A 13,181-nucleotide genomic window follows, 5' to 3' on the forward strand; every position below is an offset into this window, starting at 1 on the left:
ATCATGATTTTGTTATTTTTGTAGCAAGTTCTACCTAAAGAAACCAACTTGTTCACATTTTAGTTTCAAACACCTTCCTCTTTTTTTAAACATATCAAAGATATGGATTTTATCAAATGATATTTACAGGATTAAACAGTAATCATTGATATTCGCCTAAGTCTTTTCCTGAAATGTTTTCACAATTGACTATTTATTTGGTAACTGTCAAATATAGTTTATCTATGATAGTTTGTGTATTAAGTATGTACACTGCAGACATAACTGTATATATAAGCGTCATCTAAGTTGATTCAAACATGACCAAAAATCACCCCCAAACCTATAGAAATATAGTAAATGCTGTAAACATTTGTTCAAAATTGTTGAGAGTAGAAACATGAAAATATATATTCAGTTCAGATTCACAACTTTTGACAAAGGTCATCACAGAGAAGGCCACACCTTCTCATTTTTGTTGTTTTTCAGACATTGTAGCCAAAAAGAGGTAAAGGCATGCAAGCCTGGGAAAAAAGCTAGCATCTTGCTAATAAAAACGTATAATTATCAATAAACCACTTTCTAGTACATTGTGTACCAAATCTTTACAAACTATAAACATCAAAATTGAATAGCATCACAGACAATCTGAATGTTTACAAGACAAGGTTGAGATTTATGATGTAGTAGTGGCTGTCTCAGGATGGACATCCAGGACCTTGGCGAGCTCGGAGATCGTGGTGAGAGATCCGTCCTCCCCGGGAGGCGCCGTCTCACTGGACAGGAGGGCCTTACGACTGAACTCTCGAGCCTGCGTGGGAACATGGAGGGAACACATCAATACCATACTACTACCCTTAGGACTGAACTCTCGAGCCTGCGTGGGAACACGGACGGACAAAAACACATCAATGCCGTACTATAGCTGTAACGTGAAATTTGTAACATCAACTGTTTCAAGCTCGGTATCCAAAACTATTGTCCTTGCCGAGTCTATTTGCCTCGAAGTTCTCAATATTTGCGTGAGAAGATGAAGAGACTATGCAGCTTTTATTAGGTATGGGTTCCAGGCTACTGGTTTTTCTGTCTCCAAAACTACCAGTCAGGACTGCTTTTTCCAAAACCCCTAGCCTGTAATAATGTAACCTGTTCAAAATTCAGAATCTGGTAATTCAAATTTCTTCAGTTGGAAAACAGTTGATTTTTCTCTGTAATTTACTGTGGAGAACAATGACGACCCACCTCTGACAGTAACACTGACTGACATGCGGCGAGGATGATGACGAATTTACCAACTGGAAGTTGAACTCACAGATGACCTTTTAATTTTATGATACACCTACCTTGTCCATATCATTGAGCAGGTAGTACAGCATGGTGAGGGTGTGGCAGATGTTAGCCAGTCCGAGGGGGTTCTGGTGGGCCAGCTGTTCCCTCATGTCATGGATGGAGTTCAACACCTGGATGGCTTCAGCCTCCTGAGCTTCGTCTGCAGAAAAAGAACATCAAAATGTACTGTAGTAGTAGTAGAGACATACGGTGCTATACTGCATGACTTGGGTTATACCGCCCCTTACAGGGTGATACTAGTATACCCTTTCTTTTAGCCGAATACAAGACAGGGATGCGCTAGGTCTCCGGGAGAATATTGTTGATCACCTTTTGTCTGATATGAGATGGAGGTATGCCAGGCCTCCATCTTGGTGATTTGTAGTGAATCACCAACTCCAGAAAGAATGGTTTCCACTATCACACACCGGGGCATGCCCTTTTCTGAAAGGTGTGGTGGTTTTTTTAACATGCGTGAGGTGTGGCTCTCTCTTTATAAACGCGGGACCTCCATTTAACTCCTATCTGAGGGACGGCCAAAACCGAAGCTACTCACTGGTTCTCATCTTCACCTGAATGATGTGAAGAAAGTCATTTTAAGTGCCTTTCCCAAGGGCACAAGATCGGTAACACATTATTGTCAGTGGTACTTATGCATGTGTCTAATTATAAGTTACATGTTCATACCGAGCCCGCCTTCCTCCTCCTGTGCCCCCTCCACAGCTGGACCGATGCCAGAGGGTGTCGCAGGTGTCTTCAGCCGCCACCTGATCAGCTGGGACAGGTGCTGGTGCCAGATGTTCGTCACCTGGAAGTAAAAATAATGTGTCGTGATATTCAGTCAGGTACTGCTAGGATTATCATCATCGTCATGAGTGCTCGCACCGAGGCGGGCGGGCGGGCCGTCATTGACTTCCACTGTTTTGTGTTCAACACTGTCCACTGGGCTCCCTCCCAACTGCAGGGTGTTCACAGAAATGGTGTGGAAAACCCCGTCCAGCCTGAAAAGATGGTCTGAATGGAGGTTCCTAGCTAAATCCAGACAGCACTTAACACTTAATTGATGCACATTACTATAGAAATGGCAGCATCATGCATGAGTGACCCAAAGGTGCAACTTAATAGGAAGTCGATGAACACAAAGTGACTGTCAGTTCTGTTAAATGCAAAGAAGCCAAATCACTAAAATGTCTAATGTAGTTTCAAAAGACAACTGTTACAGGCTGAGCTATTTTGGTAACACCTCTGGGTGGAGGCATCTATGAATTATTCTTTTGTTCAGCATACAGACAGCGTGTTTCCTACCTCTGTGTATAGTGAGTCAGCCACGTCCATCCTGTTCATCCTGAAGAACACGTTAGCCATGTGGAAGTACCCGCCAGCCGTGTGGATATCATGGGGACCAAACTCCTCACTCGCATAGTAGATCTGTGGAACAAAGGGGAAAATATTGTAGGAGAGCACAAACCTCTAAAAAGGCTGACAATTTTAGGATTTAGAATCTTAATCTAGATGCCTGTACTCTGTACAGATCTGAAGGAATCTGCAGTTTGGTAGGAAACTGCTAGGGGGCCGAAAATCGTCACTGCACTGCACTCCTGGGCTTCAGGAAGGGCATCTGGCCGTGAAACAGCCGCTTCAAACCCTTTTAAGTCAAGATGTTGTTTTTGTCTGATCTATGGAGACCAGCAATCTGACCTGAACAACATTGTGCAACATCCAACCCTTGCAAAACGGGGAAGAACAGACATTAAACCCTAGAGAGAGAGAGCGCTATGAACAAAGGCTATGCCCTCGTATCTACAAAAATTAATAAAAGATCACGTAATGACAGAGGAAATAACAAGCCAGTTTCTAATCAAAATATTCTGTACAATGTAACAGTCAAACATACCATTGGCATCCTAAAAACACAAATCTGAAGTCCACTTGCGATAAAAACTTTGGAAAATTACAAGACAAGTGATTTACAAAAGAAGCAGACTCACATCATTTGCCAGCTGGTGGCGGGCCTCGTCGTAGTTCCCCTTGGCAGCGAACAGCAGGCCGAGGTTGCGGTACAGTTTGGACTTGATGGCGCTGCTGCATTCTGGGGTCTTCAGAACCGTCCATTCTGCCTGAGCAAGGTACTCCTCAGCCTGCTGCAGTCTGCCGAGTCCTAAACAGAAAATAACAAGATATTGACTTCTGAAAATAGTTTCATCAGGTTGGTAGAATATAGGATATAGGAGAATTCTTGTACATTTGCTGCAAAAGCGCCACCTACATCGGCTACATATAGCGGCGAGAGGCAGAACTCCATGAGTCAGAAGCTCTGAGGAAGGTGACTGATAGACACTGAAACATAAGTTTAACCAGGTTGTGTACAAGAATTCTCCTATATCCATTGATATTGACTGTTTATCAAAATGCAACAGATGCTGACAAGTTATTAAGGAAATTGGACTGTGATAAATTTTTGTCTTTCAGCACAATTCCCATCGATGGAAAAACCCTGCCAGAAAATTATTTTATTTTGTCAAATTTCCATCATTGATAACAAAACAACATCTGCCTTGTGCAATAGATATCATGCCCTCCCACATAAAATATAGTACCCAGAACATGATAGAGGTGTTTGACCATAGGAATGTCGAACACAGGGTTATCAAAACAAAGGGTATGTGAACGAGGAGAGCACAGAGCCAAATGTTTACAGCTCCGTAACTCAACGCAACACCTCCCTCGCTAAGGACCCAGACTTACAGATCTACCTTCATCCCTTATGCTTCCTGTTTTGGAACGAATTGCCGCAATCGGTAAAGCAAACCCGAAGCCTCAGTATGTTCAAGCAGAGATTACGGTCCTTGAATGCCTAATTTATATTTTAGATCACATCTTGAATGTAGAATTATTGTATTTAACGTTAATAGTTTTTTACCCATTGCTCTATCTTCTTACTGTATTAATGTTACATGTAATGTATGTAATTGATGTGTGGATCACAAAGCCAGCCTACTGCTGCCTGTGATCCACGAGTATTGTACTGTTGCAATTCTAATAAATTAATTGAAATCAAATCAAATCAATCCAATCCCCACAACTCACCGATGCTGGCCTCCCCCAGGATGAGATAAGATGGTACAAGCTCGATGGAGCTGAGTCCGTACACATCAATACTGAACCTGAGGGACTGCATGGCGGCGGGGACCGCCTGCTCGTGGTGACCCTCAAACAGCAACTTCTGTCCCGTCGTACGCGTCAGCTCAATCATACGCTTCTACAGAAGAAAAAAGGCCACAGAAGATTTAGTTTTAAGTTTTCTATGGATCCACACAAGAAAGTATTATAATAGATTTCTGTGCTAATGAATGTCAATGTAGGGTATTCTTAACTCTAAGGGGGGGGGGGGCTCATTCTTACTGTATGATCACTAAATTTGCAGGGGGTGATATGCTCGTCGAGTTCTATTATTCCTGAAATTTTTATATCATTATGACGTAATATTACGTAATTATGACGTCATTAAATGATTTCTTTTTTAAATTAAACGGGCAATTCCCTTTAACCTAAATATTTCCCAAAAAAGTCACCAATTTAGGTTTCTTATCAAGTGTTATAAGACTTCTGTTGTCAAAAGCCATGCAACAATGTCATCTGGAAGCGGATTTTTGTCAATGCTTCAACTCGATAAAGAGTATGAACATATATGTATGCATGTATCCCGACCTTTCTGTGTGTCATCTGCTGATGTCTGTGCTGCCGCTCATCGTCAGAGCTCAGGAAGGGTTCGGGCATGCGCAGAGGGATCAGCATCTGGCAGATCTTCTCATGGATCCCCATCCAGTCTGCCTTCTGGTGCTCTACACCACTGTAGGGGGGAGATAATCTCATGTAAGCATTTATGTCATACATACACACACAGAGGGATCAGCATCTGGCAGATCTTCTCATGGATCCCCATCCAGTCTGCCTTCTGGTGCTCTACACCACTGTAGGGGGGAGATAATCTCATGTAAGCATTTATGTCATACATACATACACACACAGAGGGTTCTCATGGATCCCCATCCAGTCTGCCTTCTGGTGCTCTACACCACTGTAGGGGGAGACAATCTGATGTATGAATGTATACATAGAACACAGTTTATTCCATATCACCCAAGGTACCAGCCCGAAGGCCAGAGGGCGATTCAACCCATGGGAGGGCTCAGGGACTCTGTTTCTGTATCTGTATCTATATAGCCGGTATAACCGCCATTCGGCGTAACACACCAGCTTCGCAGGCGCACGGCGCGGCAGCAGCTGGTTATATTACACCGAACGACTCATTACACCTAAATTTTGCACATCTATCTGCAAGCGTTTTTTAAAACTACCCAGAGAAGATACCCCAACTGTACTTGGTGATAACAAATTCCACTCTACGATAGTTCTGGGAAAGTAAAGTTCTGGGGACTGAAGGTGATACGGAATATATCGTGTTGTATAATCAACCTGGGTATGACAAATTAAATAGTATTTAATTTGTCATACCCAGGTTGGAAAACAGGTTTGATTGCCAAATCTTGCATTACTGTTATTGCTGCATTGTGTTACTACTATCACTGCGTTACCTCTTTCTTTGCGCTATCGTTATCCGTTAAGTGTAATGAATTAGTGCTGTAATAAAATGAATAAAAGTCGACATATCTTTTCAATCTGTGCCAACAACTTTCTTCTTTAAGAACATCAATTTGAGAAAAATTTGAACAAAAGAACGTGGAATGCGTTCTTTTAAATCGATGGAAGCCTGTGTGTGTGATACCCTGTGATCGGGAAAATCATCACCCAGTCCAGGATACCCATATCGAACGTTTTGACAGCCAAGGTATCTACAATCTTTTTTCTTTTAAATACGATCATAGTGCAGTTCCAAAGAAAGCCGGTATTAAAGGGGGGCAAACCTACTACTAGTAGTACTAGTACTAGTAAACGAACCAATTACTAACTCTCAAAACTATCATGATATCTGTACGATGTCGACAACACGAGATATCAAAACTAGCGGTTCCACTCATTACTTAGATGGGTACATACTGGCTGTAATACAAGGTGACATAATTTTTTTCTCACCAATAATTTGCAATTTCCACAGTCCTAGCTGCCTCCCTCCCCCCAGAGTAGAAACAACAAAAAATATTAGGTAACGTTATCTATATACTCACCAGTAGTATGTTACTCGGCACTTTGTACATTGGATAAACGCCGGCTTCTGACACAGCTCACACAGCAGACTCACACCCTTGGGGTTCGCCAGGGGATTCAACGTCATCTTCGTACCTCAGAAACTCACGATTCCGACTGCAAAGTTCTGAAGAAAAAAAGTTAGAAGTTCCGATCATCACAACATGCAACTGGGCTCACTTTTGTACTTATTGGCGAAAAAGAATGGCAGTCAACGACTTCTAAAGAGGCTTTGTAGTCTAGGGTATCTTTAAAAATCGATATAATGTTTAGAAAACGTTTGTTTTGCCCAGAAAACTACCTACGATCGAGAGTGAAAGTGTTACCAGGCAAGCCTTGCGTTGCTAAGAACACATTCGAATCTGCAGGTATCGAACTACCCGCTAGATTTTCTACCAGGCATTGTACTGCAGCGTCTCCTTGCGGCTTTTATGTAAACTGTATGTTTTTACATGCAAACGAAGGTACAGGTTGGTTTTCTTGAGGACCGCGCGCGCGTTCGTCCATTTTGAGCTGCAAAATATGCCTCTTCCTCCCCTTTTACAAGCGAGACTAGCGAAGAGAGGAATTCTACAGGAATCAGAGAAAGGTGAGTAACGTTGGTGCTGTGAAAGCGTCTACTGAAAAGCTGTGAAAACGGATATTTGCGACTGATATGAAAGTGGGGAGGGGGGCACATAGCGTTGCATCGTTTGTCTGTGCTGTATGATTTTGAAAAAAAAACGACTTATGCTACTAGTAAGACCCGTATCCATGCAAAACTACCGAAGTCACGGGTTCCTCTCTCAGCACTCGGTGTCTAGTGCGGAAGGGGCCTTCCGCACTAGACGTCTAGTGCCAAAGATACGTCCGCACTAGGTGCCCAGTGGTGAGACGGCTTCAGCACTCGAAAAACCCGAGTCACCACTAGAAACCGAGTGCTGAGACTACTTCCGCACTACAAAACGAGTGACGACAAACGTTCCGCACTAGAAAACGAGTGACGACAAACATTCCGCACAGGAAAACCAGTGACGACAAATACTCCGCACAGGAAACCGAGTGCTAACAATGGCGCAACTGTAAAAAGCAAACTCAGAACGCACATGCTATTAAAATCATACAAAGAAAAGTATTTCAAAACAAAAAATACAGTCGCTAAACCAATCGTATTTTCAATCTCGATCAACGTCTGAAGGACATTCATTTTCAGAGCTTTCTAATCAACATTTATTACGATAACAATGGCGCAACTGTAAAAAGCAAACTCAGAACGCACATGCTATTTAAAGTCAGACAATGAAGAAAAGTATTTCAAAAGAAAACTACAATTAGTCTGTGTAACGCAAACTCCGCTATCCGGAGCTTGTAGGCTCCTCCCCGCATTGATGGGCGCGACAATGTACCTACAGGACGGGCCTGAGAAGCGCGATTAAATCAGGCTAAACTACAATCAGCGGAGATAACATTACGTATTAAAGGTGGTACAAAACTACTCCAAAAAGGGCTATATCTATCACAAATCTTGAAGAAATAAACATTGAAAAAAGTTGTCATTGTGGTTTATTTTTAATGGATTTGAAAGCTGGAAGTATTTCTGTAACAACGAATGATTCGCAACGGCAGGTTCTTATTCTCGGGGCGATAGTTTGCAGATAACATTACGTATTAAAGGTGGTACAAAACTACTCCAAAAAGGGCTATATATATCACAAATGGGAGGACACGAGCACTGGAAACCCAACTTGCTGACGGTCTTAAAATGATAGTAGCACTCGGCTTCTAGTGCCGAAGTGGTCTTAGCACTCGGCCTCTAGTGCCGAAAAGTCACCGAGCACTAGAAATCCCAGTGCGGAACCCGTGACTTAGGTAGATCGGCACTCGGTTATCCAGTGCTCAATGACCTCCGCACTGGGTAACCAGTGCTGAACGACCTTTGAACCACCCTTCCGCACTAGAAACCGAGTGCTGAGCGGAGATCGGCACTAGAAACCGAGTGCTGGGCGGAGTTCGGCACTAGAAACCGAGTGCTGGGCGGAGTTCGGCACTAGAAACCGAGTGCCGGGCGGAGTTCGGCACTAGAAACCGAGTGCTGAGCGGAGATCGGCACTAGAAACCGAGTGCTGGGCGGAGTTCGGCACTAGAAACCGAGTGCCGGGCGGAGTTCGGCACTGGAATTCCAGTGCTGACGGGTCTTCAGCACTCGAATAAAGCCGTTCCGCACTGGACTTCCTGTGCGGAAGAAACTTCTGGGCCCCGAGTGCCGACGCCAGTTTCTCCACGAATTCCGCACTGGGCGCCCAGTGTGGAACCCGTGACTTCGGTATACTTGCCCATGTATGTTGATCACAAAAATCAATATAGTTAAGGTCTAGCGCCAAAAGCGTTGTTGTTGTTGGTGTTTACAATGCAATGTAGTGATTGTGTTATGATACAAATAAAATTTGTAGCATCATGATATTTGTGTTCTGAACTGTATGTACTGTGAATGTACTACAATAGACATTTATATGGAACAAGGAACTCCTTCAGCCGAGCACTTTTATATACCCCCGCCTGCATGCCTACCGCCTTGTTTCAACCGTGACCTGAAATTGAAAACCATTACTATACTAGTAAATTTTCCTCCCCAAGAAAGGCTGCCCTGAGTCAGAGTCAGACCCTGATAAGCATGAAAGATATTATCGAGACAGAGCCAGGGTCCAGCAATACAGTAGAAGCCGCTTAATTGCACAACCTATTTGCCAGTGAATTTCGTGCAATTATCCGGCTGGTGCAATAATGAGAAGTTATCTTGCTGGACCGCACTGGTTTGGGATTTGGGGATTCCGTGCAGTTAACAGAAGTGTGCATTGATCCCTTGTGCAATTACCTGGCTTCTACTGTATAGTAGTACGCTGTTGAAATGCTAACTTATTATTTTTCTTCCTGCTAGAATCTCCCGATGAAGAAATCATAGCAGCAGACTATGGCGAGACTATCAGTACCCCTACCAAAGGTAAGGTGGACGGCTGCCCCAATGTGAACAACCCCTACCACACCTGTGTGGAGTACTGCAGGACACGCTGGGGCGCCACCAATCAGGATGCACCGGTACTGCAGCAGGGCCATCATCACAACACACTGCCACCGAACTGGGTCAAAGTTTGGGACGACAAAAAGTAAGGAAACAGTATTTTTTTGATTCTCTGAACTTTTTCTGATAAAACTTTTAGACTTGATCTAGAGAGCAACAAACTGTGGCATTTGTGTTCAAGGAGTCTAGTTTTCATTAAGTTTTCTGTCTTGCCAAGGTGAAGTCCTTTTCATTGTAGTCAGTGCCAGGTAACAAGACGGAAAGGGACTTGCGAAGAATCCTACATTGGCAAGACATTTCAGATTTTTGGACAGACAGGGTGAAATTTTTATCCATCCCAACCAACAAGAGAGACTGAAGACAGCTCTGATCATAATTAATGCCACACAGATTCATATAATGACATACATTTTGTACTATTTTACATACATGTATTTATGAATTTCTTGCTCTCTTCCCCCCAGTCAGCACCACTATTACTGGAATGCAGAGACAGACCAGGTGTCATGGTTACCTCCTACAGGTACTTATTACAAAACATTACAACAAACTAAAATTTACTACACAGGAAGTATAACTTGAATGTATAACTCCGTGAACTGCAATAGTTGTAGTATCCAGTATTTGTATACTGCTGCTGGGACCCCTGACAATGGGGTAGGCAGCAGTCGACTAGTCTTCACACCGCGTTTCCATGCAGCTCTGTCCAGCGGGTTCACCCTTGTTAGACCGCACATTTTTATGTCTCCCCTAAGACATTCTATCCAGGATTTACATTCATGACCCTTGACAATTTCGATTTGGTGATGATGCAGTCACTAGTCCTTTCAATATCAACGATTCTGTAGTCCGGAATCTCAAATAGTCATACTAAGTTTTGTACTATTCTATTTATTCACTAATGTATTTGTAATGATTGTAAACGTATAGATATGGAAAAGTTCTAGTTGGTAAAAAGCAATTGTCAGAAGAGTTCCATTGTTTGATCCATTGCCCAAATTATTTATCTTACAGACCCTGCTGCAAAGATAACAGTCCCTGCAGCATGGCTCGCAGGTAAGTCACATTCAGTGTGATAGATACATTCAGGCTGTGATGGGTGTTAACACACAGAGACAGCTAGACACACAGAGACAGCTAGAGTTTTTTAAAGTATATTGAACATACATTTTAACACCAACACTCACAATTCTGTCAAGTCTTGTGAAAGCTAGTCAAATGGAATGAATGCATGGGTAGTATTTTGATCTAGTGTTCCCTCTATGTCAGTGAAGGTTAGACATCCAGGTAAATATGCCAGAGATGTTGGACTCACAGAACAATGAAGTGTTGTATAGACTTATAGACTAGTTTTGACATCTTGTTGTGTGCATGTCCCATGGAGTCACTTGAGTTAAGTAGGAGTGTTCCTGTGTGCTTGGCTATAAACACAGGCAGAAGCAAAGCCACACTGCAACTATAGCCAGATGAAAAAATTATGCTTCACCACAACTGAAGATGACTGTTTTTCTAAGAAGAAGAACAAGTTTAGTTATATTGATCTCTTCCCCTGACAGGCACATCAGCTGAAAAGTCGGACAGCGAAGGAGAGGGAGACGACGATGATGATGATGATGATAACGATGATGATGACCAAGATGACGATCTAACAGACGACAGTGAAGACAACGACGTCCATGACAGTGCGGACACAAAGCGTAGAAGAGAGCCAATCGGAAAGCCCCGTTACATGGAATCCCGTCAACAGAGAAGACCGGCGCCATATCAGAGAGGTGGAGGGGGTAGAGAACGACATAGAGGTAAATCTGTTTGTTTCTTATGACTTAAGTTACAGCTAAGGCTAGCGGTTACGCCACGACTAGATTGCCTACATCTGAGAATATCTCGACAAGGATAATTATGGTAGAAGGAAATTTTCTCAGTGTTTTGAATTTGCAGTTATAACAATTCTGTAACGCTAGTAGTCAAATAGAAAGGCATCTTGGCTATGTCAATATTTCTTGGTTAGAGTCTAACACAGCAAAATTGCAAAAATCAAAATCACCGCAAACCCTTCAAATTTTACAGTTACTTTTACAGTTAATCTGACAAGTTGTCTTGCTTGCTTAAAAGGCCACAAATCTTGACTTAAAGATCTTAATAGAGACTGAAAAGGTGCAGGGTATGATTTCATGATACTATCTAGGGATAAAACTGGACTTTTGGATTCATGATAACAAATCTCTGAATAAAAAGTTTGTACAGATCTGATTTTATATGATTGTCTTTTTCCCACATAAGGTCCCATTCCAGTGGCACAACTTGATAACACAATGGCCTTTTTCTTAACAATAAGAGTGCTAAGGGTGTTGTAATACAAGGGAACAATAGAAAGTGAACTGCTAACATCATGACTGTTTTTATTTGTCTCTTACAGGGTCAGGAGGGCGAGACAAAGATGAGCTGGACCCCATGGACCCTGCGTCCTACTCAGATGCACCAAGGTAACGTACAATTATAGGGAGAGCAAAGCTCAACCAAGTGATTGCAAGATAGTCTTGTGGTTAGCGCTGTTTAGTCCACAGCAAGTAGATTTTATGGATTGGGCCTCTGCAGACTGCAAAATGATGAGATATTAGATATGGCAAAAAAATCAAGATTTTCATAATACACCATAAATGTTGAAAATTGAAGTGACAAAACATGGTAGCACAGCCAACACATTAGTCATTCATTCCTGTATTGAAGAAGTGAGCTAGTGTAGTAAAAGTGACACTGGTGTGGTATACCAGTATCACTAAGACAAACTAAGTTGGCAACTACACTCATGACTTCTACAGTGGTGCCACTTTTACAACTATCCAACTACTTGTATTACATCTATGACAGTTATTAAAAGGACTTTGGTTGTAATGACAATACAATGTATTTCTTTTTATAGAATTTTACAATTTCCCTGTCGTTAGTAAGATTGACAATTTTGTTATCATTCCACAGAGGAACGTGGTCATCTGGACTGCCCAAGGCAAACGAGGCAAAAACCGGCGTAGATTCCACGGTCTCCGGGCCGCTCTTCCAGCAGAGACCGTACCCGAGTCCTGGGGCTGTCTTGGCCGCAAATCGTGCTGCAGCTGCCGCGAAAAAATAGACTTCTTCTTCTTACTACTGTGATCAGTAGTAACAGTTACAAATTACTTTCAATTGGTAGTACATGTAGTAGTAGTAGTTGTAGAATCGATTATTTGAAAACCTGAACTTTATGCCTGAGGCTCTACTACCGGTAGATGCAAACCTCAAGTTGAATTTCACAAGTCTTTGAAAATGATGCAGTTTTACTTTATACAATCATGTACTATTATGGTGATCTTTACTTCTGTCATGTTATAACTTTCATTATCTTATACTACAGACAGAATAAGATTTTCCAAGGTCTCAATGCCTCAGTCTCCACATTTGAGGATGATTTTAGTTTAGGAAGAAACTTGCACAGTTTGTATGTATGTCATCATGTCTTCAGGCTTTAGTGACAATTAGTCATTCAACTTGTCTCCTTTATACTACAATTCAGTTACTGTTTCATTAGAAAGCAGGAAAATATTGTCACAGGGACTTTCTGCTCAAATAGAATATACCT

At 42.3% G+C, this 13,181-nt stretch overlaps 2 protein-coding genes across 3 annotated transcripts; one reads left to right on the forward strand and one right to left on the reverse strand.

Moving 5' to 3' along the window:
* Positions 1-83: 83 nt before the first annotated feature.
* LOC118430424 (zinc finger MYND domain-containing protein 12-like) lies at positions 84-6,953 on the reverse strand. 2 transcript variants are annotated; one of them, XM_035841283.1, is made up of 9 exons: positions 6,819-6,953; positions 6,495-6,640; positions 5,017-5,158; positions 4,396-4,567; positions 3,297-3,466; positions 2,614-2,736; positions 1,996-2,116; positions 1,323-1,468; positions 84-790 (listed from the first exon to the last, which is right to left on the reverse strand). In XM_035841283.1, the coding sequence occupies exons 2-9, from the start codon at positions 6,599-6,601 to the stop codon at positions 656-658; spliced, it is 1,116 nt and encodes a 371-aa protein (XP_035697176.1). In that variant the 5' UTR covers positions 6,602-6,640; positions 6,819-6,953; the 3' UTR covers positions 84-655. The 2 variants fall into 2 exon arrangements, with proteins under 2 accessions (XP_035697176.1, XP_035697177.1); XM_035841284.1 differs by having other exon boundaries at positions 6,840-6,945.
* A 23-nt stretch (positions 6,954-6,976) lies between these two features.
* On the forward strand, positions 6,977-13,181 carry LOC118430425 (polyglutamine-binding protein 1-like). Its single transcript, XM_035841285.1, has 7 exons — positions 6,977-7,102; positions 9,428-9,653; positions 10,033-10,091; positions 10,583-10,624; positions 11,125-11,367; positions 11,985-12,051; positions 12,545-13,181. The coding sequence occupies exons 1-7, from the start codon at positions 7,036-7,038 to the stop codon at positions 12,693-12,695; spliced, it is 855 nt and encodes a 284-aa protein (XP_035697178.1). The 5' UTR covers positions 6,977-7,035; the 3' UTR covers positions 12,696-13,181.

Source organism: Branchiostoma floridae, chromosome 14 (assembly GCF_000003815.2).
Source record: "Branchiostoma floridae strain S238N-H82 chromosome 14, Bfl_VNyyK, whole genome shotgun sequence".
Taxonomy (NCBI): domain Eukaryota; kingdom Metazoa; phylum Chordata; class Leptocardii; order Amphioxiformes; family Branchiostomatidae; genus Branchiostoma; species Branchiostoma floridae.